Source organism: Colossoma macropomum, unplaced genomic scaffold, assembly GCF_904425465.1.
Source record: "Colossoma macropomum unplaced genomic scaffold, Colossoma_macropomum, whole genome shotgun sequence".
Taxonomy (NCBI): domain Eukaryota; kingdom Metazoa; phylum Chordata; class Actinopteri; order Characiformes; family Serrasalmidae; genus Colossoma; species Colossoma macropomum.
In genome coordinates this window covers 45,307,220-45,333,857 of record NW_023494789.1, presented here as the reverse complement: position 1 = coordinate 45,333,857, position 26,638 = coordinate 45,307,220, and the positions used below count along the sequence as shown (strand labels likewise).

Genomic DNA, 26,638 nt, shown 5'->3' with positions numbered 1-26,638 from the left:
GTGTTTCTGGCCTAAAGCTCCAATAGAGGTGGGTGATATGATGATATGATATTGAGTGTGTCGTGGATCTCATCAGTACTTCTAGAACACCGACCAACTGAATGTTTCATTAAAAAGAAATTTAGAAGAGGCACAGCTGTCAAACGTTTTGCTTTATTATTGGGAAATCACAAGCCTGAACCACAATGAAGCTGATTGGCCCTGCTCAGTTATGCAAAATGCTGAACAAAAAAGTCACTGTACTAATGAATTTGCTTAGCATTATTTAGTGTGGTATACCTGGTTCATTGTCTGTTTCATTGTTTTGGGGGTTTTTGTATGTTTTTTTTACCCCCGCAATGTTTAACCCACATTGTGTTCATGTGTGTGGGTGGGTGTGTGAATGCAGCATGCTGAATTTCTCACCTTCCAGTAGCTCAGGTGACTGTGGGTAGATGCTGCAGTTCGATGCTCTTGATTTCTCCACCCCTTTCCATCTGAAACACAACAGTGCTGTTTTCAGCTATTTTAATCTGTTACCTACACACATAAGGAAGTGTACCAAGCAATTTAAATATGCAAAATACAGCTTATTATGTTGTAAACTAATTTATAATAACTAAAAAAAACAGAGGTACAAACATTGAGGATGGAGGCAACCATAATTTCCTTTACAGCAGTTTCGTATCCATATCCATCATACCAGTTTAACAATTCAGCATTTCTATATAGGAGTGGACAAATGAGTGGGGGGTGATTTAAAGGTAGAAGTGAGTGAGTAAAGGAGTGAGGAAAGAAGTGAATGAATGAGTGAATGAAGAAGTGAGTGAAGGAGTCAGTGTGTGAGCAAAGGAATAAGTAAAGAAATGAGTGAAGAAGTGAGTGAATGAGTGAGTGTGTGAGTGTGTGAATTTTTTCATATAAACATCCTTTAAAAAGCTTTATGTATCAAAAACAGGCGTAAGTAATTTGTACATCACCATTTTCAAATCTCTCTTTATCGCTAATGCTGCGTGTATCCCTAAGATTGGTGGTGGATGGTTAATGGCCAGATATTCCATTGTTTTCAAAGGTAGCAGCGATGGAAAATTCTGCCACTGCCAGCGGCAACTTTCCACTGACCACAGCGATAAGTGGAAAGTTTCGTCAAGTGTTCAATTTTCCCAACTTGTGTCGTCAGCTGCACTGGTGGAATAAATTGAACGTTGATTTTTTTGCAAGTCATGAATGCTGAACATCCCGTCATTGGAATCCAGTATCACCCGATATTATAAAACAAAAAAATTAAAATTGTAGAGCCTCCTCATGTCTTTTAATTTACCTTAATTCAGGCATCATCGTGCTACAGCTGTTCTCTGATAATCACCCATTTTCACCGCTAATGTTGTCGCCATGACAAGATTTCCATGGCTGAAGGCCACCATCATTTGCAAACCGCTATGAGGCACGAAACAACAGTATTTTCAACACCAACATATTTAAACAAGCTGTTTTTGTTACTGTGCCTTTAATACTGATCTATGTAAATGATATCTGTTCTGATTGGCTACCCTGTACTGTGCCTCATTCAAAAAGTAGTCCAGGCTGAAACACTCCTTGTAACTTCAACATAGGTGGGCGGGGCTAAACTGCTGTAGGCTGAGTTGCAGCTTCGTTTCTAAATATGGACTGTCTGAATTGCAGAGTGAATGGTAGGGTTTGAAACTTTAATAATGTTCCCATATTACATTAAGCACTTATTTTTCAGTTTTCTAAAAAAATTTTTTTTGCTTCTCTGGTGAGGTTATCATTTTAGAGACACGTTTTGTTATGACAGCTCTGCATTGTGTGAAATCTTCATAGATCTGATGAAAGCTGCTATAAAATGTGGCTGATCCACAAAGGAGGTGACATAAATAGCAATATAAATCATCAGACACAGTGAGGTGATCTATCTCAAGCTTTAAATATCCTTCTTTATTGCACTGTGTTTCTAAAAATACAGCAGTTCCACCAGTCTTGACACAGTAGCTCAGAGTTTGGCTGCTTTTCACGGGCTCCAGCACAAAGGTTAGCAGAGCGGCGTCCCATTACAAAACACACAGCTAGCTGACTGTAATCTAAACCCTGTTACTGACATGTCAACTGGGATAATACAATTACAACCACAAAATACTACCAGCGCGACGGGAAAAGACAGCGATCTTAGTATCATTCCTGAACAGTTAACATAACTCAAAGGAAGTAAACGCCAGATGATTAACTAACATGATTAATCATGTTTTGTTTAACAATGTCAAAGAATGTCAGAGTACATCTAATCCTGTCATTCTGTAAGAAGATCTGTCAAAACATTAAGACAACACAGGATAAAAGGTGATTCTGAAGGTTTTTTCGCCATTATTTTTGTTCCTAAATACAATATTTCATGTCAAATGTGACTATAAAACATAATCTTATAATTTTTATATAATCATTATTGGTCAGCGCATGCAAACACTGAATGCTTGAAACTGTAAAAAGAACAGTACGCACACACAATGGAAAACTGTGGCTTCAAGAAATTACCAAAAAAGTCCAGCTTAGTATCTTTAAATAGATAGGGAGAAAAAAGAAAAGCACAAATTGTGTTGGTGAAGTTTAAACAAAAGCCTGATCATTAAGTTCATGTTACAGCTCAGCTTAGCACAATAGAGAAGGAAGAATGAAGCATAGCTCTGTCTCCCTTTCATTTTTATATGTCTGCCACCAGCATATGGTGTTTTTTACATGCAGATGGCCTTAATTAGATTAGACTACTAAACATAAACATCACAGGCGCATCACACAGTATCGAGTATAAACATCACACAGCTTCAGTCCTTGAATCCTATTTCATGTACTTTGGTTATTTTGTACACTCCTTGTAGGTTTATTGGCAGAGTAAACCTACAAGGAGTGTACAAAATAACCAAAGTACATGAAATACATAAAATACACATTGGCCATTTATACAGGTGTAGCTTTACAATTATAGGGTATCAGGGTGTTCTAGGACTTAAGAAAAGGCTTAACAATTTTTGACAACAAAAAAATGAATGTTACATTAAAGTTCTGCAGGTAATGTAGTGATGCCACTTTTGGAAACAAAAAGGTTAACATTTTAAAACACCCAACATAAAATTATCCAATCAGGTTTTTCCCCTCATGGTATCTAGGTAGATACAGCCAAGTTAGTTCTACCACTGGTTAGGCCTTCAGGAGCTGGACAGAAGGCCTTGCACATTAGATTAAGTACCAAATAAGAGGAACTGACAATGGAATCAGCCAATCACATTCTGGTTGGTGGGACCTATTTAAGTTAGGAAAAATGTCACTGACTATGAATACAAGTTATACCCTAACTAGGTTTCAGTCAGATGTTAGAAATGGAAAACATTGGCAGCTCTATGCTAGTGCTCTTTATTGAAAGAGTCAATGTAAAACTACTACATACAGACTTAAATACATGCTATTGTGGATTACAAGCTTCAAATATACAACACAGAATGTCTTTTTCAAGCCTCAAATGGCCATGTTTTATCTAGAATGGCCAAAAAATGTTCATGTGCAACAGTATTAATTCAGTGTTAACATTCTGTTAAAAATCCCCAGAAACTAGCTTTATCATAGAGGTGACGTTTTTATATTTTGTATTTTTCCCCAATTTTCTCCCAGATGCCCACACTAGGTAGCATCCTACTGAGCAATTAGGGGGGGCTATCCAACCCACCCAGAGAGAGTGAAGCCAATCACGCCAATCACTTTGGTCTGTCATCATCTATTCCAGTGGTCACCAACCCTGGTCCTGGAGATTGCTGTCCTGCAGAGTCTCCAACCCTAATCTGCCACATCTGGAACTAACCTAGTGCAAGTTGTGCATGAATAGATAGGTTGCAGTCTCTAACTTTACACCAGCAAGATGGATCTACAAGGTAGGTGTGTCTAATAAGATAGCCAGTAATGGTACACAGTGTTAAAAAGGTTCAAAAACACTGATGTATCTAAAACATAAGCCAGTGCAACACACACTAACCTGCCACTACCATATCAGTGTCACTGTTGTGCTGAGATTGATCCACCACGCAAATAATGTCACCAGTGGACCTATGGTGGCCTGTTTCCACTGGTGAATGAGGTCAGTGCTGGCTCTACCTAAGTGACATAAAAAGCTGCTTAGGGCCTCCTGGAACTTCTGAGTTACTACTGTGTAACTGAATGTTGTCTAAGATGCTCTAGTGAGGGGAAAAGTGCAACTGGTTTACCATGTCTCAAAAATGAACATACATATCTCAAGCCAAAATACAGAGAGGAAAAAGAGAAGATGAAGAGAAAAAGCTTAAAAATAAAGATATGTTTTATTTTCTGTGGTGTTAACATTATGTATGTATTATTTGTTTTGGCTTGTAGTCGGACAACAGGAAGTAGTTGATCTAGTAAAATTAAAAAAAATGAACACTCCATTTTGTCACTAACAAAACAATCAGAACACTACCTAAATTTGACCAAATGTTTCAGTAGTGACTGTCGCGGTAGTGACAATTTTACATGACTAGAAAGCACAGCTTTGAACAGTATTACATACATAAAATCATAATATTTTCACTAAAACACAAAAAAGTTTTCTTAATTGCAGAACATATGTGTTTCATTAGTAACAGTTACACACTGATTTTCAGATTTTGGGACACTTTTTTTCACAACAATGAGATCTAACTGCTCACCATGTGGCCATGAGGAACAGGCATGCAGTCACACTTCCTGCTCTAAAAATGCAGGGGTGTGGGTGAAATAAAGCTCCGCCTATGGACTAAAACGCTTTGTTTTTGGTAGTTTTGGTGCAGCTACCTGCCAATAGAAAATATTTTCTATTTATCTTATTTCTATCTCAATTAATTCCTTGGGTTTAAGTGGATCATAACATAATCTGAAATATCTAAAGTCTGAATACTTCTCTAATTTTAGTGTGGGCCTGCAGTTTGAAGTATTGGTAGAATGGTCCATATACGCTGAATTGGTTTATAAGGTTCATCTATCTTGTACCTACATCTACCTCGACCCCATTCATCAACAGAAACAGACCACCGTAGGACCATTGCTGACTAGACATTATTCAAGTTCTTGGCAAAGTGGAGTTGCTGGGGCTTTTACACATATCACTGACACTGCAAGTTTGGTCCACCAAGAGCAGCTCTGTGGTCAGAATTAGATGTATTTGCCTTCTAAGCCTACACAAACATCACAGACAGAGAGAAATATATCTATGTACACATATGTATATGCTGTATGCGTGTACAGAGACACATATGTCTCTGTCTTTGATGTTTATGTAGGTTTAGAGGGCAAATCTATTACAAGTATCTATTCCTGCTGAATTCCTCGAATCCAGAGAAAGATGAACTTCTGTGCAGAGTGCAGGCCTTTTACAAATGAAGGGCCTCTGTTTGGATTCCTTACTGAGGAGGAACTTCTGCATTAGTGTGACAACACAAGACCAGATGTTCAGCTCTTTCTCTGGAGGAGTGCAACACACATTCATCAACGTCCATCTCTCTCTCTCTTACACACACATATATACACACACACTTCTATTTGCAATGCCTATTCTGATATAGCGAATGAAACCGTCTTTAGATACAGAGGATCAAATTCATGTAAAAGTGATAATAAAGACTATTTATTGAGTATGTGAATAAATAATCATGCACTTTTGTAGGAATGAGTGTCTCTGCAGACTTTGTGGTCCCTGTCAGTTAGACAGATGAGAGGAAGAGAGCACACACACTCCTACAGCGCTCATACACTGAGAGAGAGATGCATTCTGCTGCAGTTGTGTGTGTTTACTCCGCTGCAATTCCAGAACATTCTTTAGAGCTGTGTTTGTAACTAGTGGACTAAATGCATGCTGCTATAGCTGCTAACCTTATGCCTTTTGAGCAATATGAAGCTAGCTTTTTCAGTCCAAAGCCCCCAGCAGCTGCTCTTGCTCAGAAAGCTAATGAATTTCTGCTACTCTCCACATGCATGTCCACATGTGGCACTATTTAAGACATTGATGAATAATAGCCGTTATTAGGACCACTCAACATTTCACTGTCTATTTGGCTATATTTAAACAGGCGGCCAAAACCTTTTTCTTTTTTTCCACCAAACTGATAATTATCTGATATTTTTCCTTAAGCATAAACACATGGACTTTTTCTCCCAAATTTCTGATTCTGATCTACACCGCATTCGCAACTTAGCAGTTTTTCTCTAACAGCTGATTCAACTTATCAGCCAGCTATCAAGACTTCCATTCGTTGAATTGAGTATTTTGGGACCATGGAAAATACTGATGAATATCAGGGAACACAAATGTAGACACATGATTAAAACAGCCTTAACATTAATTGCCACACCAAGACCAGATCATTTAGGTTAAACTGGAATCTGGTAAAACTTAACCCAACAACCAGAGTATCTGATATTCAGGACAGCTGCTTTGCGTGCAGTGAATGATGAAAGTGACTATATGGAGTTCTTAAAAAGGAAAGGTCAAGTTAAGGGTCAAGGCATAAGCTATGGAGCTCATAAATGAAGCACTAAACAGAATTACACTGTCAAAAAACTTCATAACGCATAATTTGTCTTGAAAATGTGTCAGTATCCCCTTTTGAGCACAGAATGGAACAAGAGAAATTCTAGAAATTTCAAGTTTTATATTACACTAACAGAATGTTTAGGATGACTAAGTTCTTTTATAAAGTTATAAATTTTGTTTTAGATTTTGTAGGATTTGTAGTTCAGAATATTTTCAAATGGTACTTTTACTTATACTCAAATAATTTAGTCTAATTTGTTTCATTCCTTTTGGGTTTAATTTTGTTCTGTTGTGTTGATTCAGCCCCTGGGTTGCTCTTCTGTTGCTCACACTTTTAGCATTTTATTTTAAATCAAAAGGATCAAAAAAAAAGTATAATGCCAAACAAACTTTAATTCCTATATCACTGCCATCCAAAGAAAACCAAGTATCTCCAAAACAGTAACTTTAAAGCAAAAAGCAAAAACGTTCTTTACTTTTAAAGTAAAGTTAATGTAAGGAGGTTTTATTCCAAGCTATTCTCGAGCAATTTGATCCACTCATCATGAAATTTTCACACAACATAAAGGACAGCTGCTGTGTTGAAATGATGCAGAAAAATAAAAACAGACAAAAATAGAGAGACATGTTTTTCTTTGGACAGTGAGATTGTGCTGACAGATGTTAAAGTCCCATTGCAGTTCTGAGTAAAACTGAGCAAGAGCTTTTGGAACTGTGTTTTGCTAAACTACTTTTACTTGAGTCATCATGTCACTGAAGTGATAGTATTTTTATTTAAAGCTCCACTTTAAAATAAATGTAAATACACAAGTACAATTCAAGTCTGAGTAGATACATGGATTTGGAGACCTCTCTGGTGGAAATGTGTCATTGCAAGTGACAAGTGATAAAACACTTCTGTAACATCTGCTGTGCTTCGGACCCCTTCACTGAGTGGATGAATCTGATGATTGCGAGCACACTGAAAAATTCAAAGAGAGCACCATTAAAACTTGGTGAAGGACTTGTCTTTTGAGGATGTAAATGAATGAGCTAAACATTGAGCCAGATCTTCTTTCTGAGATAGTACATGTGACGTTAGTATGTAAAGACATATGATGCGGTCTGGAAAATGCCCACAAAATCCCACCCCATGTCTCTGACTTTGAAATTATTATTTCAGGGTTTACATGGTGACTCACAGCAGCACATGAACACCATATTTTAGAGTATTTTTTCCTCCTGACTCAGTAATGCTACTTCCTTCAACTTTAACAACAAAACTTACATAGTACAGCTTTAAATATGGGTTTAAGTTTCTCCACATACCTCCTTTAGCAATTAGCATCAGGTCCTTTCAGAGCTCTAGCAGCTCCTGCCCTGCTCTGATCCTGAGAAAGGTGTTTCTTGTTAGCATAAAGCTAGCCTATTCGTTAGCGAGGACTGCAGTAAAACATACAGCGGTCAGGCTGTCTTACACTGACTGCAACGCATAACTCTGTGGCTTTGGGAAAGAGCCATCACGTCCTACAACTGCTAGTCATCAAACATTCACTTAAGAATGGAATTATATGTGAGTAAATGCCACAGAATTTAAAGCATACACAAAAAGAAAAACATAGATTCATTTTATGCACATGAAATGATTTAGGCAGTAGTTTGCTAATTTGCTAATTGCTGGGGTATCAGTTTGTATTACTGGTTAGCTACATTAGCCTCGCAGTGCAAAACTAAAAAAGCAAAGTTCAAGCACTAAACATGTCTTGGCTGATGTACTACATTTGGAGTAAGAGGGAACTTTAATTTTTCTTTGCCAAACTATCACTTTAAAAGCTGGGCAGGCAGCTTCCTTTCTCCCATCAGTCTCCTCAGGGAGGAGTGGGTAGGAGCTGATAGGAGAGACAGATACGTTTTTTCTAACTCTTCCAGTAAAGTGGGCCAAGCACCTACATTAATGGCTTTTAAGGCAGTGTGACTTAGTCCGGTACTTTTAAGGTGGTAATACTGGGCTTATAGCAAGTCTACAGCAATAAATATAGCACATAAATACATACCATACGGGTAAACTAAGCCAATGTCATAAACATAGATCATCTAAAGGAGCATGCTCTACTACAGTACCTGTTTAACCACTTTAAATGCTTATTATTCTGTTATCAATTCTAAAGTCAACCAAAACTGACCTTTTTTACCTTGTTAGTTAATAAACTAAAGGGAACCCTGACTGTTAAGATATGTGTGCCTCAGCATGGTGTACATGTCCAACACTGTTGAAATATGTTGCATAAACTAAACAGAGTACTTTATTTATTATTAAAAATAGATAAAATCCCTGTACTAGTATGTTGTGGCATCAAATGGTTGTTCTCTCTCTTTAGCGAGCTAAAGATCTTATTTAACTCAAATATAGCATTTAGCCTTTCCAACTTTAGCTAAGCATACCATTACCTAACTGTCCAGTGCAACCATACAACATCCTCAATGGCAACCTTTTGCCTGTTTGTCATGTCATTTTTATAATAAACTTAATATTTCCATTTGGTTTACATACCTTACTTAATAGTATCTAACATTTAAACTATCTTAAGGTATAAAAGTATTAACAGTGTTCCTTTTAAAGGGGTAATTTGTAAGATTTTTAGTTTAAAACATTCCAAAATTAACTACAATTATCAATATAATGTGAAGAAATAACAGTTTCTGATGTTAACATGCTAACCAGCTAGCCCTCATCTGTCCTGTCTTGTAATACCACTTTGTATCTCAAGAGGCAATAGTTAGTCAATGTAGCATGAGCTCATTATCACCACCGCCACCCGCTCCCAGCAAGAAACCACATTCAACAGCAAAGAAAAAAAGTGACATAAATCGAACAAGAGTTAACATTGGCATTGCATTCCGCCACCGGCAACAGCTCTTGGCAAGTAAAAGGATGACGGTTGATGCTGAGCTCACAACGTTTCTTCTAGACTGGTAAGTAAACAACTGTTAATTCTAACATTGCCTATTTAGCAATAGCGACTTAGCAAAGAGTGAAGAAGAAGGAGACGGCCACCAGAGCTTTCAGATGTTGCCCCCTATTTGTTTGGAGGGTGGAGTATGAATTCAACAGGTTATGTCATCTTACATATTGCTCCTTTAAACAAGATTCATCATATCATTTAAAAGGCAAAATTGTTGTTTTCTCATAGTCTTTCATCAAAATGTAATGTCATTTGTTCACCTCTAAAAGAAATCTGAGTTTTAATTACATCACTCTGTACTGGCAGGCAGGGCAAAATAATCTTTCATCATCTCCTTCTCCTACAACCGCCACCTATCATGTTCAGCTAGCTCAGAATCTTTCCCTGAATACCCTGGTCCCTCAGAAAAGCATACCGTGATGTATTTCATCATGATAACAATAAATATTGTCATACTGCACAGTCCTACAAAGCACGCATAAGTCACATATGAAATCTTCTGGTACCTGACACAACTCAGCACTATTACTATTACTATCACCCTTTTTTATTTATTTTATTTTATTTTTCTGTGCTATTATTACAGAAAGGATCCACAAAAGGACTGCCTAAACACACCCTGACAGGGGACTAAGGGTGCAACTCAGTTTGAGAATTAGATGTGTACTATTTTTAAAAAAAAACTCTGAAAACACAAATTTGACTAGACTATTTGCAAAGTAGTGGAATATAGACAAAAGAACATTTTTTGTAACTTGTACATTAGAAAATAGCCCAAGAATTTCACTTTATCCATGTGTACACAACTTTCTGATTATTATATTCAGTTATAATCAATTCTAACACTACAAATTTGATGCTACCTTCAGATCAATACATCACAATGCATCAATGCATTTTACACACCTACTGGCAACCCTGACCATATGAAGGCGATGAGCACTGTTAATCAGAAAGAGTAAAGCTATGACTCACCATGGTTCTGAATATGACTCAGCTATATCGTTGTCTCAATAACAATCTGAGATTACTTGAACATGTTCTGCCTGTTGTGATGTCTATCCCATCGTCATAAAACACCCCCAGCAACCTGTAAACAGATCAGCTAATACTGATACTACATTTACGGCCTTCATTCTAATAATGCTGCTTTAGAAAAGATGTGAACGTGCGGCCTACTGTTAAAGCATGGGCGTATGACAGAATTAACATTACATTATACTACCGAATTCACTGGCAAAAAATCAACAGTAATTCAATTCAGTTAATGCTTATGCAAATGAATTGCATGTCCTTTAATATTCACTGTGATATTTAAATATCACCTTACCATTGAATATGCTTTTGTGAGACTATTCAAGAGGATTTTCAAAATTTCTGATATAACTCAGTGGTTGGTATGTAAATTAAGCTATTTGGAGAGGTTTAATGTGAAATGGTGCACTGCAGAGAACCTGCACACACACTTCTTTACAAGAACAGTGATAAGAACCAGGGGTCACAATGTCCAGAGTGCAAATTTATCCATGTTATTTACTATCCAAAATAAGCAGTGAACCTACACGTCTTCTGAGGTTTTATATGTGATGCTGATGATGGAAGAACAGTCGTAAATCTATGACTGGGGACTACTTTTCCTTATACCCTGCATGTATCTCTCCATCATTAATGTGTCTGAGAAATACGTTTTAGGTCACAATCTTATCACAAAACTACTATAAAACAATGTCTCAGGAATCAGGCAAAAATATTTGTAACCATTTAGTGTAATGACTTTCTGTGATGCAACTTTTAAAAGGATTAAACACTTCAGACATCTGGTTCCCATCACCCTCACTTTGAACAATTCTGATTCTATACATTTCTCTAGAATGGAGCATTTCACATCAAGCCACTCTGTTAATGATTTAATTATACAGACATTTTTAAAAATTGGTGGAATTCCACTTTAAACAAATAATTAATTTATGCTAGTAATGTTTATGCTATTATGCCGCGAAAGTCTTTTATGAGTGCTTTTTACAAGATGCATAGCCAAACTGATCACTACAACACACATGATAGCAGTATGTAGTTAACCACTGTTTGCAGTCTACTGACCACTATTTAAAAAGTGAATTTCATTAAAAAGGTTTTACAGTCTCCTGTACACAAAACATGTCCTCCAGGATAACAGCACGCACACACCCTACTAACCTGAGGCTCCGTTTAAGAATCTCAGCTTATTTTATCCAAATACACTCTGTTCCAGTTTCAAACTGGTATTAAATTCATTTGAAAAAAGACTATTAGCAAAGGCCATTAGAATAAAGACTACAGTACACACTTAAATCAGTCACATATTTACTTTTCTTCCACTATGTTCAGTTAGCAGGTTATTATACAAGAATTCATAAGTGCGTTCAATTAGAAGGGTGTTCCAAGTGGAAAACATTTCTTCCAGGTTAAGAGCACGTACACACGAGTAGCCTGAGGCTCTATTTCTCAACAAATTCTCAACCAAATTCACTTCGGAAATGAAAGGTGGTTGATTTGTTCCAGTTCCAAGCAACCGAAGACAAATGAATCCCGAAAGCGCCTTGTATTGGCAAATGGATGAGCTCTAAGCTCAGAACAGTTCAGCATGAAACACCACTGTCAGCTTCAGCTGGGCTTTAGAAGTGCAGGCAAAAGTGCACTGACCAGTAAGTAGGAAAGGCTGAGCATTTTAATCAGCTTAAATTAGATCTCATACATGACAAATCGCATTTTGATCAAAATCTAAAGTTTATTTTAGCCCAGTTAAACCTCATTTTAGCTTTCTTCTTCTTCAAAACTTAGCATAAACACAAAGTGAATGAAGTAAGGTAGTAGGATGTTTTTGGCAGTCTTTTTATCTGGGCGCTTGGTTTGGTTGACAACAGTTTGAAAAAAAAGGATCCAAAGGGGTTTTGCTGTGAACTGCTGTGTCTGTGCTTTTTGTTTGGCATTATTAAAACAAGTTAAATCAATCAAATTTACTTTTTAATAGTATTTTTCTTTTTTTTTTTTTGAATCAGCTGTAACCAAACTGTCCTATGGACAGTCGCAACAGTAACAGGTGCTTAGTGGCCAGTCGCCTCATTAAAAACAACAGCTATTTGCAGCAAAGCAAACAGGAGACCTCCAGTCACTCATGAGTGCAAAAACCCCAGTAATAAATGAACACCTACTGGGTTAAATGAACTTTTACAGTACTGAACTAATTCTACCAGTGTTTTATTAGTGATCAGCTATATTGTCTTAAAAACTGTATGCTTTCATTTAGTACTGGGAATTTTACTGTGCAGTTGAGACAAGCCCAACTATTATAATGAGCTATTCTACTACACATATATGTTTTCATACAACCTCATTCCATTTTAAAAAGTCTGTCTTTAATTTGCCTGTTTCTTGAGCTGGACAGGCTGAATGGGTTTAATTTGAAGGAAAAAACACATGGCTCTCCAGAAGAAGACCAAAATATGACTCTGCTTTCAACTGTACAACTAAACAGGATCTACAAATACTACAAATGCTACTACTACTACTATTATTACTATAAAAATAATATGAATACTTCTGCTACTATGAATACTAACACTACTACTACATCTGTCACTACTATTATGGCTATTACTGTTTTAGTGCTCGTATTTATATTAGTACTATTATTCCTATGATGAAACACTTATTTTACTACTATTACTATTATTGCTAGTATTAGAACTATTACTACTACTACTATTACTATAAATAATACTAATTCTAGTGCAGCTACATCTATTACTGTTACTTCTGCTATTTCTACTGCTTGGGTGTTCATATTATATTTATTACTGTTCCTATTATAATAATTATTATTTCTATGCATAATAATCAAGACATGAACAACAACTATTACTACTACTACTACTACTACTACTAATAATAATAATAATAATAATAATAATAATACATGACATTACAACGATCAAAATGATCAGATCTGAAGCTCCTGCAGTAAACAGATCATCAGAAAGTCCAGCTAAAAGCGCTGTGGTCAGTACCTCTCTGTCCTGCTGCCTCTCCGGTCATGGACTTGAGCAGTAAAGCGCTGTTAGGAAGGAACTGGCACATGCGAGCAGTCCAGAAAAGACACTAAAGCAGGATTCCTCCGAGTGATACAGGAATGAAGTGGCATAATCCCAGGCGGTTTAATCCCAGTTCCGGAGGTAAACTGTGACCCCACTGCGTCCTCCAGAACTCCCTCCAGACTCCAGTCTCAGTCCCACCGCTCGCGCTCCACTCATTCCCCTGCGCTCAGCGCACAGACTAAACGCAGCAGCTTTTGGGACAAATCAAGTCCCCTCATCCGCGCGCACACGCACGCGAGTGTTTAAGCCCCGAGGTGTCAGATTCCAGCCTCTCCCACATGATCCAGCCTACAGGTTACACTGCTGTTACTCTGCCGCAGGAATTAAAGCAGCCGGATCAAATATCGCCATGTGCGGTTTTTACCTGCAGCTACACTTTTTTTTCTGCCGGAGTCACAGTACCTGCCTTTTAAAGGAACATTCCAACGTTTTTCCCAAAGTATTATATGTTAGTGTTTCTGTCGCGGAGCTCTTCTACAGTAAAAGTACCTCTCATTATCTTCCACTGGCGAACGAGTTACTCTAACGGTAACGGAGAGTTCTGAAATGTGATTGGCTGAGCAACGTTCGACGTGAAACAATTACATATGACTGAAACCTGTCTTAATGCGCCACCTGATTAAAAGCTGTTGTGCTGCTTGGCGATCACAGCCTGAACCAACTGACTGTTTGCACAATTATGATGGACACGGCTCTCAGCTAATCCCAATCGTCTCTAAATCATGTTGGGAAGGTGCTACTAAAGAATGTATAAGGACTGACACGCTATCCTATCGCATATTCTATTTCATTCCTGAAGCTGAAAAAGTTTTGGTTTGTGGAAGACCAAGCTTACAGCTCAATGTCTAAACTATAAACATACGAACTGCTGGCTCTAAGGTAAATTAAACTTAATCTGGGTTACTGTACTTGCTACAAACCATTTAACATTATATCTAATGATAAATAACGGTTCAGTTAGCTAGCTAGCTCATTAGTTAGCGTTAGCTAGCTTTCCTTAACTTAGCTGCTGACAGTTAACGCTATTTAAATAGCTAGCTAAATCAGTCAGCCTAAACAGGGCTGTATAGTGCTCACATTTGAGAAAAAAATGTGTGTGAAGATAAATATCTTACACATACCTTTTTTATAATGTTTCAGTGAAGTTTGCAGAATACCTTGTGTAAAAGATGACGAGCCCTCTCTGACTAGCTCCAGCGTTAGCTTTAGCATTAGCTCATCTGAAAGGATAGCTTCCATATCTAAAACCTCCTCCTTACTAAACATGAAAACCTAGATACCACTAATTAGTCTGAGCTGTAAACTTGCATAGCAACGGCAATTAAGGGACAAGAAACTTTCTTAAAATTTTGCCAGTGGTCAGTTCTTGGCGGAAGAATAGATTATTCTGATTTTTATTGACTATAAACAATTTATTTACCATTTGGTGCTTTATCATAATCTGTGTCTATTCTATAACAGCTATAAGACACTCAGTTTTTGCTTCACAGTGTGCTAACCTTGCAAAAATTACTGTAACATACAGCCTTCAGTGGATTATTGCCTTAATATAATTTACTGCCAATGCAGTGAAGCAGTATTCTCCAGTAGTTGCGCTATTACTTCCATCTTGTGGAAAGACCTGATAAAGAACCGAAAGCATGTAATTGAATGTAACTCATCTGTAACTATTTTATTGCTCCACACTTGTTTTAATATTGAGGATAAGATGTATTTCTTTGTCATCACTTCCTGCCATTCATGTAGAGAGATACCTGAAGTTAGAATGCTCTCTGTCTAGCTAAGAGGCAAATGATGTTATGCTTATTATTCTAAAATACTCACAGTTCACAGGGTAAAAAATTTATGTTGCTGAACTTTTTTTCATGGTTGTACAAAACCGTATGGGATACAAAGCTGGAAAGGCCATACTGCTAATAATCCTCAACCGTTGTGCTGTCATTTGTGTAGCAAGAGCTGAAAAAGACCAGAACATATCTGATTGATTCATATTTGGACTACTAAAGAACCTTGTACTTTAGAGGATATTCAGAGAAAAATGTACACAGAACAAGACATAAGGCTTTGAAATATTTTTATTTACCACAGGGTGCAATAGCGTGCAAATAGTTTTGAAAACAGCATTTTTCCTTTCCCTTAGACAAAACCTGAAGAGGCCCGGAGTTCCTTTTTTATTCATAATTACAGTAACCCAAGTAAATGATTTTAAAGTGTTTTTCAGTTATACCATTTTTAATCCGAGACTGTTCTGCCCTGTAAAGAAATCAAGGGAATTGATTTTTGCGCTGTATCTGAGAATGTGTGTTTTACAAGCATGCATTTCTAAATAAACAAATTAATGAATAAATAAATAAATAACAATTACCAAAAAAAAAAACACACACTTTTAAAGAAAACATTTTCATTTTGCTTGGATTTTGAGAAGCTTTATGTACTGCTATTGCTACATAGAGCAACATGCAGAAGAAAGAAGGAGTCTTTGATCAGCCATACTCTCGTAAAATGGTCAGCGCTGACATTATTAGTCTTTGTGAATCAGAAATGAATCAGGTGCATCAATAATGATGGCCACAGACCATCTGTTGACAACTGGCTATTAATCTGTATTATGAAACAAACACCTGCAAAAAACACACCCAGAAACACACATAAAAGGCTCTTAATTAGAAGGTGATGGAATGTTATGCATCATATTCATACAATAATCCAGAGCAAATAATTCACATTCGTTACGCCATTAAGGAAAGTCTGTGATGAATAGTCTATCAGAGAAAGCGAAATAAAACTGTTGCTGTTTTGATTTCAAGGTCAAATACCAGAAGCCTAAGACTTTTTGGCGCAATCAATGCTCAAATTCTTATGACGTCAAGCAGCGCACCGTATCCCACATACTATTACTGCAGCACAGGTCAGATCAGATTTCTCCATGCTGGGGTGAATGACAGATTAATAAACAGTTTAAAAGAGGGCTGTGAATGGTACTGCAGTGAAATGGGTGCTGTTTTAAAGTAATATTTTAGTAAAAGAATCAATTTTACACAATATTCCTGTTATGTTCCTCTTACCAGGAACAGTTGGCCAATTAAGACAAGAGAAGTTTGTTTTTTTCAGTTTTGCAAATTCTAATTCAAAGTCACATAGACTTGCTTATGTAGTTTCTGACACTGTGATGTACTCTTAAATAAATATGGACAAAAGTACAGACAAAATTCAGCTGTACAGTGTATCAAGCCAAACATCAGATAAATTTAAAGGCATCCAACAACAATGATGATGCTATCTGTGCAGGAGTTTGAACCCCAGTCGCAGTGTGCAAAGCCTTGGCTTTACTCACTACATACCATGTAGTTAGAATGCTATTTAAAAGCTCAACAGAGTTTTGTAGAAATCCCTGTTTTTTTTTGTTTTTTGCAATAATGAATAACACACACACACACACACACACACACACACACATCTTCTAAGCCGCTCATCCTTCTGGGTCGCAGGGGGAGCTGGAGCCTATCCCAGCAGTCATTGGGTGAAAGGCAGGATACACCCTGGACAGGTCACCAGTCCATCACAGATAATGAATAACTTGCTTCACCAAGTTTTAACACCCCAATTGCAGACATTATGTTTGGTCATTGTTCAAAAGTATAACATTATGGAATCTGTTTCTTTAAAAAATCTTAACTTAAAAAATCTTTAACTTTAGTTTTATCAGTGGGTTTCCAGCACTGTGGTGATGTGTAACAGATCAGAATTACCGAGGAAAACCATAGGTGGTGGTACTGCACCAGAGAGGGACAAGAGAACCCAAGCTGACCCATGAGCTCTATTCCCGGGCGACATTGATATCTCGCTGAAATATATATACATATTTTTAAAGAATCGTGCAGGCCATGTAAAAATACAGTCATATACACCTAACAAGAGGGCACTTGTACAGTCTGAGGGCAAAGGGACGGGTCTCAATCCACCCATGGGGTCTATCTGTGTACGTGTCTGCATGTACTTTTATCCATTGTGATAGATAACAAAGTGTCATTAAGAAACCACATTAGCAAGTCAGTGGTAGAGCTTCTCCTTTCAGTATATGGATGCAAGTAAGAAAGCCAGGATTATGTGTAAGCTACCAAACTGAGTTAAAGCCTATAGTTACCAAATATAGAACACTGTACATATACATTACACAAAAATCAGAGCTATAAAGCAATAACAATTGTTAGACCCATTGTAAATCACATATTTTTTCCAGTAAAATATTTTGATGGACATCTGAAGTTTATTTTTAAAATCTGAAAGCTAAATTGTTTTTGCTGTAAGCTGAAAACTTATCTGGGTTAATGTTAATGTTATTAATGTTTAACACAAAATATTACGAAAAAATTAAATATTAAATGTGCTAATATGTTAAACTCAGCAAATAAATAGAAATTGTCCTGATATGTGCAGAAAAATGGTATTGTAAATTAATGTAAACTTTTATTTAACTTTGTTTCCTGTAGATGTGTTAACTCATTTTCACTTAGAAAATACATACATACATATTCATACATTTGTATATACCTTTTAAACTTCTGTATAGTAACAGTCAAATAGTTTAGACTGCATATGCATTTTTCATAATGATAAAGATATTCTGAACCACACACAAATATAAATACACCCCATTTTCTCAGTTGTGATTGACATTAAAGCACTTCAAGTAAACAGCCTGAAATGTTACAAAGGTAAGCAGTAAACTGCCAGAGGTTAAGAACTGAACAATAAACTCAAAACTGAAAAATATGCAACTTTCTTAGGCATAACTTTCAGCTGTTCTGCAGCAATGGAATTAAATTGAGTTTTGAAAGTTGATGCAGTCAGTTCCTATAGGTGTCCTAACTTGTTGATTACTCACAAACCCTCTGTCTGTATAAAAGCAGTGATGGAACAGACTGAGTTACTAAACCCTCGGGGCAGTATTTGGACAATATTGCAATGCAGGATGTAGTATATTGCTACTGTAATGATGAGAAAAAGGCAGTTAACAAAGGAAAACAGTAAGGTCATTATACCCCTTAAAAGTGTAGGTCTTCCTTTAAAGAAATTTCAAAAAAAGCCAGGGAACTGGAGGAAACCAGCAGACCCAAAGCCCCAACAGAAGCAAGAAAGTCAAGTTTCTGAGAGTCAACAGCTTGGCTCAAGCAAGTCTCAGTTTCAACTGTGAAGAGAAGACATTGTGCTGCAGGTTCCAGTGGCAGAAAGAAAGCCATTGCTAAGATGGCAAAATAAGAAAAAGAGGTTTTCCTGGGCCGTGCAAGACAGCCAGTTGAGTACTGAGGACTGGAAGAATGTTCTGATTTGAATCAGGATTTGAAATTTAAAGGTCCAGTGAATCTAAATGTGAAATTTTGCAGTGAAATTCAATATAAAATGTTTACTTTGGCTACTTTAATGAATCAGATATTGTGATTAAATTGAAATGATTCTATGTATCTATACTAGACTGGCGACCTGCCCAGGGTGTTTCCTGCCTTCCGGCCAATGACAGCTGGGATAGGCTCCAGCTCCCCCCGCGACCCAGAAGGATAAGCGGCTTAGATAATGTGTGTGTGTGTGTGTGTACCTATACTATATGTATATCTATGTGTATATATGTGTGTTTGTGGTCCAAAATGTCTTTATCATTATGAAAACACTTATTCAGTCCAAATGTTTGACTAGTATTGTACAAAAGTTTAGAATTACTTAGTAATTGTCATTTTATTTAGTGACAGCAGTGTAACTTATTTACACTTGTCATGCAATTTGACTTTGGGTATTCAGACTTTTCATATGACTGTATGTCCATCATGTTCTGTGCTTGAAAACTCTAAGTATGATTTCAAATGGGCCATTTAGTCTAAACAGAGCAAATTGATGGAAAATTGCCAGAAACTGTCAACATAAAACTATATGTTACTATTTTGCATTATAATCTCTATAAAAATTTTAGTACATTTCTATACTATAGAATGACTATATTCTAAGGCATATCTGCAGAGTTGGTCATGGATGCATAGCAAGCATGAGGAGGCAAGTGTGAGATGACTGAAGCATGCAGTTTGTATGATGCTGATGGGTGTGGTATAAGCTTCCGTTAGTCAAGTACAGTGGTCTTTATTGTGATTCCTAAATGTAACTTGTATACACTGGAACGAAATGTCGTCCTTCAGACAACATGGTGCCCACAACAGCAGTACATTACACAGGACTACACAGAGTGCAGATACATGACGGTGTGCAATGAGTGCAGAATATACTAAAAATACACCAGACAGTAAATATACAGAACAATAAATACTAAACAGGACAACAAAACAATATATGCGATTGGGTATCATATATTTGTATACACACATACATATATACGCATGGACTGGTATCAAGCAGCATGTTTGTTATGAAGGACCTAGTGCAAACGTTGTTGTTAGCATTACCTGTTAGCCACATTAGCCCCATATAAACAAACTTCAGACATCAAACAGGTCTTGACCTTTATAAGAAGGAAAATAGTCAAAAATGTGGTTGTTTGCCGAACTATCACTTTAATGTCTAAGTTTCCCACAAACACTGGGGCAAAATCTGTGCTCTTGTAAGTTATCAAGATTGGCAGTGGATCAGACCCAGCTATGGCTGGTTTTCGGAGCACGTTTTGAGGCTGTGGATCAGTGCCCAAAAGCGCAGCCCCCTGTGTGAAGCAGTGTGCCAGAGAGCAGATTAGAAAACCTCAGAGGGCTACAATGCCTTCTTTGGTCAGCGTTGCCTCAGTGAGCGCCGCTGAAGCCTGACCTTCTGTCTCACTCTTGACCGAACACTGTGGCACTGCAGTGGGGGGTTTTGGACGTAATCTGGGGCAGAGAGAGAAGGAAGCGTGGGGAGACAACCCTGACCACACAAGGACTGATGCAGTGAGGAGAAAACCTTCTGCATCTGATACTCTTCACTGGAGCATAATGCAGAGTGAACAGACGGCTCAAAAGCTTGCAGTTACTTTATCAGTTATTTTATATATTTAAGAGTTATCAATTTGCATGTTTTGTTAATTTTCTAACCGAAAATAAGTTCATTTATCCTCTACAGGGAAAAATTAAATAAATTATACATAGTAATAATAAATAAAATGGCATTTTATGCAAATGTTAGTGCTTAGTTTCTGTTTACTTGATGAGTTTAACATATTATACAAAAATAAAGCATAAAATAAAAATGTGCCATAGCTTTTACACAGGTCACATTTGTTACACATTGTTCACTTAGAAAATCAACAAAACATGTAATTTGACCAATTTTTCCATATGACTGTATCTATTTACAGTAGTTTTCGTTTGTGCTTTGTGATTTGATGACCTGAAATATGCAGCATTTTTTCATTTTAATGGGAGTTTATTCTTGATATTATTTAGCTTTCTCAGTTAGTTTACAATCATCTAAACTCTGCTCAGTTTTGCAAAAGCTTATTTGGGATAAGAACATCTTAACTAGTAGAAAGAGTACTCAGTGTGATGCTCGCTCTACCGTCTAAGAATCATCTTTGTGCTAAGATGCTTTTGGGAAACCCAGCCCTGTTCATCATTCTAGACACATATAACACTTCCTCATTTTTCTACTATTCATTTGAAACCTTGCACATGGCTAACATATTCTAACCATTTTATACATGTATCTGCAACCAAATTAGTTTAATATTATTAAAAGCACTTATTCTAAACTTGATCGTGCAAAATCCTGATCTACACACATGGTAGTCAGACCCAAATGGAAAAAAGGGATTTTGATAAGGTTTCACATTATTATTGCAGGGCGTTCACCCATAAAAATCAGACATAATGCAGTGCCAAGCACGGGAGCCAGAGCCAGACAATAACTGAAACATTCCAAAAACGACATGAAAGAAATAACTGCTGTGATCGACAGCTCAGAAATTTTCATACTGCACAGAAAATGCCTCTTGGAACTCTATAAAGCTGATTCTTTACGTCTAACTGTGACAGGAATTCAGATACTTTAGATATAGTAGACTTAAAATAAAAAATGGAAATATCTAAGGGTCTGATTCAATGTCAGTGAGGAACTACAGTCCTGCTTGAAAGTTTGTGAACACTTCATCATTTTGTAAATTTCTATATAAGTGTGATCTAAAATATGATCAGATCTCCATTTAGCTCATAACAATAGATAAAGAGAACCCAATTAAATAAATAACACTGAAAGTGTATGTTTTTTCTTTCTTTTGCTGAACTAAGTAATCTAAAATGAAATGTCTTTGCTGGCAAAAGTATGTCAACCTCTGCTTTCAGGAACTGACCCGCTTGAGCAGAAGGCTTCAACCAAATCGTACCTATAGCTGCTGATCAGCCCTGCACATTGACTCGGAGAAGCCCATTCCTCCTTACAGAACTGCATCAACTCCGTTGGTGTTGGTGGGCTTTCTTGCAGGAGCACCACACCTTAGGTTCTGCCTCAACATTTCTATTGGATTAAGGTCTGGATTTTGACAAAGTCATTCCAAAATGCAACATTACTTCTGCTTTAACCATTCTTTGTAGACTAACTGAATCATTGTCTTACTATAGGACCTGTTTCTGTTAAGGTTCAACTCACAGATGGATGCCCTAACATTCTCCTGTAGAATTTCTTGATACAATCCAGAATTCATAGCTCCATCAAACGATGGCAAGCTGTCCTGGTCCAGTAGCAGCAAAACAGCCCCAAACCATAATACTGCCACCACCGTGTTTCAAAGTTGGGATGAGGTCTTTATGCTGGAGTGCAATATGTTCGGATTTGCCAAACAACATCTCTCATAAACTCATAAAAATCTAATTTTGTCTTTTCCATCCACATAACATTATTTCAGTAATCTTCTTGCTCATCCATGTGGTCTTTAGGAAACTTTAAGCAGGCAGAAATGTTCTTCCAGGAGAGTAGTGGCTTTCTCCATGCTGTCATTCCATACATACTATTCTTGTTCAGTGTTTGCCTGATTGTGGACTCAGGAACACTGACATTAGTTATTATGAAAGAGGTCTGCAGGTCCTTAGATATTACCCTGGGGTTCTTTGTGATCTCTCATAATATTCTACACCTTGGTCTTAGAGTCATTTTTGTTGGATGGCCACTCCAGGGAAGGGTAACAATGGTGTTGAATTTCCTCTATTTGTACAGTATCTGCCTGAAAGTGGATCAGTGAAGTCCAAACTCTTCAGAAATAGTTTTAGAATTTCCTCCAGCCTAATGAGCACAGGCAGATGATTTTCTGAGGTCCTCAGAAATCTCATTTGATTGAGACATGGCATGCTCTGACAAATGTGTATGGTAAAGACTAGACTTTGATGGTGAAGTTGTTGTTTTTTTAATAAGGGTAGGGTTAGCCACACTCATACCTGATTGAACTCTAATTATCACCTACACCAAACTGGTAATTATAGAGGTTCACATACTTTTGCCAATAAAAACATTTAATGTCGGGAGTTTAGAATTGTTTGTGTTATTTGTTTTATTGGGTTCTTTTTATCTATTGTAGTGACTTAAATGAAGATCTCCTCATATTTTAGGTCACATTTATGTAAAGATTCGCAAAATGATAAAGCGTTCACAAACTTTCAGGCAGCACTCTATAGGGGCAGTCTAGGTGAAATCACTAGGCCTCCTGACTGACCATCTGTGATTTGCTGAATTCTTTCAGGAAATAATGTCATTGTGCATTATCTCATTAGTTTCTGAGATAGAGAGGCGTTAAAAAGTGGTAGTGGCCAAAGTGGATATAGTCGATTTCCACTTATTTGTCTCTTACTTTTTCAAAGACAGCTGCTTTGTGAGAAGCTAGGCTCTTTTGCTTCGCAAACCAAACCTGAAGTACGAAACCTGGGTGTAATCCTAGATTCTGAGCTCTGTTTTATCCCGCATGTAAGTGCAGTCACTAGAGTAGCTTTTCATCATTTGAGAAATATCGCTAAAGTTCTGACTTTTCTATCTCAGAGCAGTGCAGAGAAACCTTTTCATACATTGCAGAAGCAGAATTCATTATCACAATGCTCTGTTTTACTGCACTTCATAAACAACCCATCCTCTACAACTTATACAAAAAGCAGCAGCGTGGATCCTGACAAAAACAAAAAACAGAGCTGATATCACCCCCATTTTGAAAGAACTGCACTGGCTATGTTTCAGGATAGATTTTAACGCTCTGCTAATGGTTTTAAGGCTCTAAATGACCTAGCACCTGCTTACATCACAGAATATCTGTAAAATCTATAAAATACAGAAAATATGGAGAGACCGCGTTTAGTTATTATGCTTCCACACCATGAAACTCAATTCCACCTTTTTTTAGACAGTTAAGCTCAGTGCACACTTTTAAGAAACACTTGAAAATGTATCTCGTTAATTTAGCATTTAATTAAAATTCTACCTCTCTTTTGGTTTTGTCTTTTTATTGTGATCTGTCTAACTATGATTTTAATTGAACATTTAATTTCTTCTACTACTATTACACTTTATCACCTGTCTGTAAAGGCCTTTGAGCTGTTCAAAGTGCTCTCTGAACAAAGATTATTAGTAGTAGTAGTAGAAGTAGTAGTAGTAGTAGTAGTACCACATATGTGTTAGGTTGGATGAAAACTATGGACCATCTGGGGGATCTGAGGACAGATTTGAGAACCATTGGCTATGTTTAACTACTAAAACAGAAAATACAGACAGATTGATGATCAGTAGAGAATATTTCCTGAGATCTGGTGATTTGAGGCAGATTTACCTTCTAACAACCTAAAGACACTTAAAGACTTTGTCATTTTGAGTTCTGCAATAATGTCTGGATCAGTTACAGTTTTCCTGTGAACTGAGTAGTGTGAATTTCACTGTTTGTTTGCACAGCAGTTGAACGTCATCATGTCTCTGATTGTTTTATTCTTTAGAAAATAATTGACTGATTGCTGAAATCTGTATCTGAAACATGTCCACCCTTTCCCAAATCCCATCACAGTGTAATCCATTTCTGTCTGTCCAATATTCATTCCTTCACACCCGCAGTCACAGCTGGGACAGAACTGTAATTTTTATGATTTTTTGACATTTCTGTATTTATTAAATAATTGCGATATAAACAAAGCCATTCAGAGTGGTTTAATGTGAGATGGTTCATTTTAGAGAAACTTGGAGTCTTAGAGATTTCTTTGCAGTGGTGGTGATAGGAACTAGGGGTTGTGATGTGATGTGAACCTGCATGTCTTCTGAGGTTTTGTAATGGTGAAACAGTAAATTAATGGTAAACAGAAAAATTAAGCTAAGTTGGTGTATTGTTGTCAGTTGTTTGAGAGGCTTCCTCTAAAACCTGACATGTCTAAATCTCCCACCCAATTGTCAGAAGACTCAGACTGCTGATTATTATGAAATCTGGAATTTACTGTTTTTCATCCATATATACACTGTTCACATACATATTATTTATTTGTTTATTTGTCTGTACTTCATTTTACTTGTACTATTTTTTACATCATTTTCTTGTTCTGCCTTGTGATGCAAATGTTTGCTGATAAACACTTGGAAAAAATGTAACTATGTAAATAGTCTTTGGGGACTATTTTGCCTTACTGGCTAGGTTCTCTACAGGACTGAATCAAATTCATTCTTTTTTCTCCTCCAGTAATAGATTGAGCATTTTGTGCTGATATCAGCTGGATACTGGCACCAAATCTCTAAAGGAAATATTATGATGGAGAAGATGCTTCTGTATTTGTAATATATATTTGCTGTCTTACCAAAAATTGGGCAACTTATAAGGGGTAGCTTTATAGTAGAAGACGACGTTCTTTTTTTCTTTTCAAAAGAGTTCTCAAACTTTAGTTACATTAGTGTAACAAAATTTTACATGTGGACCATTAAGAATGTTTAAAATATGTTTATCCTTAAATATTTAAAAACAATGGGAAATTATGGAATTACAAAGGGAGTTTGATATGGCAGAGAACATAGTTATATCAGGACACACTGAAAGTGGTTGCGATGTTCTCACTACTGAAAACTTAACTTTACACTCTGACATCACCAATTGCTGATTCATTCTTCATTCAGAATCCATCAAACAAAAGCAAATTCAACCTTCATATTGTAGAGATGTAGTGTTTGCACCACTTGTAACATTACTGGTGTTAGTACTAAAAAGCATGTTGCCGTTTAATAGTGCTCACTGGAGTTTTTACTTTACTGAAGTGGAATGATAACTGATATAATTTCAGTACTTATTCAGACTCCAATTGGCCTCTGTCAGAGTGATGTATTTTCAGCCATACATTATTCAGTTGGAAAAACAAATCCACTCAGCTTGGAACAACTGAGACAGCGTGAAGGAAACTGGGTCCCTGCGGTTTGATCACAAAGTAAAAAGCTGACCTCTATGTTCAAACAGCTGTAAAGCAGTAACTCTTGAAGCCAGACTATTGTGTTTATTTGCACAATATTGAGTTCACAGTCATTTTGCAAAAATCCAGCTTATGAAGCATCAAATGAACAAAAATGAAAAAGTGCAAAAGATATTACCCCAGGAAAATGGTATGTTTTCTTTAACACCGAACAATAAAACTAAGCAAAATGGCTAGCCAAAGCTTAGTAATGGGATTTTGCAATCAGCGCAATGAGAGAATAACTTAAGCTAATAAATAGCAGCTTTGAACAGGAACAGAAGAAATATTCTTCACTCGTGCTCACATGAAAGAGCCTTTGAAATCATCTGTTATTCGTAATCATTGTTATTTTATTCAATAATAATTTATGCAATCTAAAAGAAAACCTCATTCTTAGTGTAATACAGCTTTTTCAGTCATTTTAGAAATGTCTACAGCTCTGGAGACATAAAATTTCTTAATTTCTTACAGTCTCCGATGAAATTACTGTGAAATCTGTAAAGCTGAACAAGACTAGCATGATATTAGAATCATTTAACTTATGTATCAGCAAAAAAAAAAAAGGTTTTATATTATTGCAAATGTTTCCAGACT

At 36.8% G+C, this 26,638-nt stretch overlaps 1 protein-coding gene across 1 annotated transcript in view; it reads right to left on the bottom strand.

The window, feature by feature from the left end:
- The window catches only part of LOC118807596 (artemin), a 28,268-nt gene extending 14,377 nt beyond the window's left edge, over window positions 1–13,891 (bottom strand). The window contains exons 1-2 of the mRNA XM_036569632.1: window positions 13,548–13,891; window positions 406–476 (exon numbers count right to left, since the gene is read on the bottom strand). Of these exons, the coding sequence (XP_036425525.1) occupies window positions 406–476; window positions 13,548–13,617 (141 nt within the window). The 5' untranslated portion in view covers window positions 13,618–13,891. The remainder of the gene's footprint in view (window positions 1–405; window positions 477–13,547) is intronic.
- Between the last annotated feature and the right edge of the window lie 12,747 nt (window positions 13,892–26,638).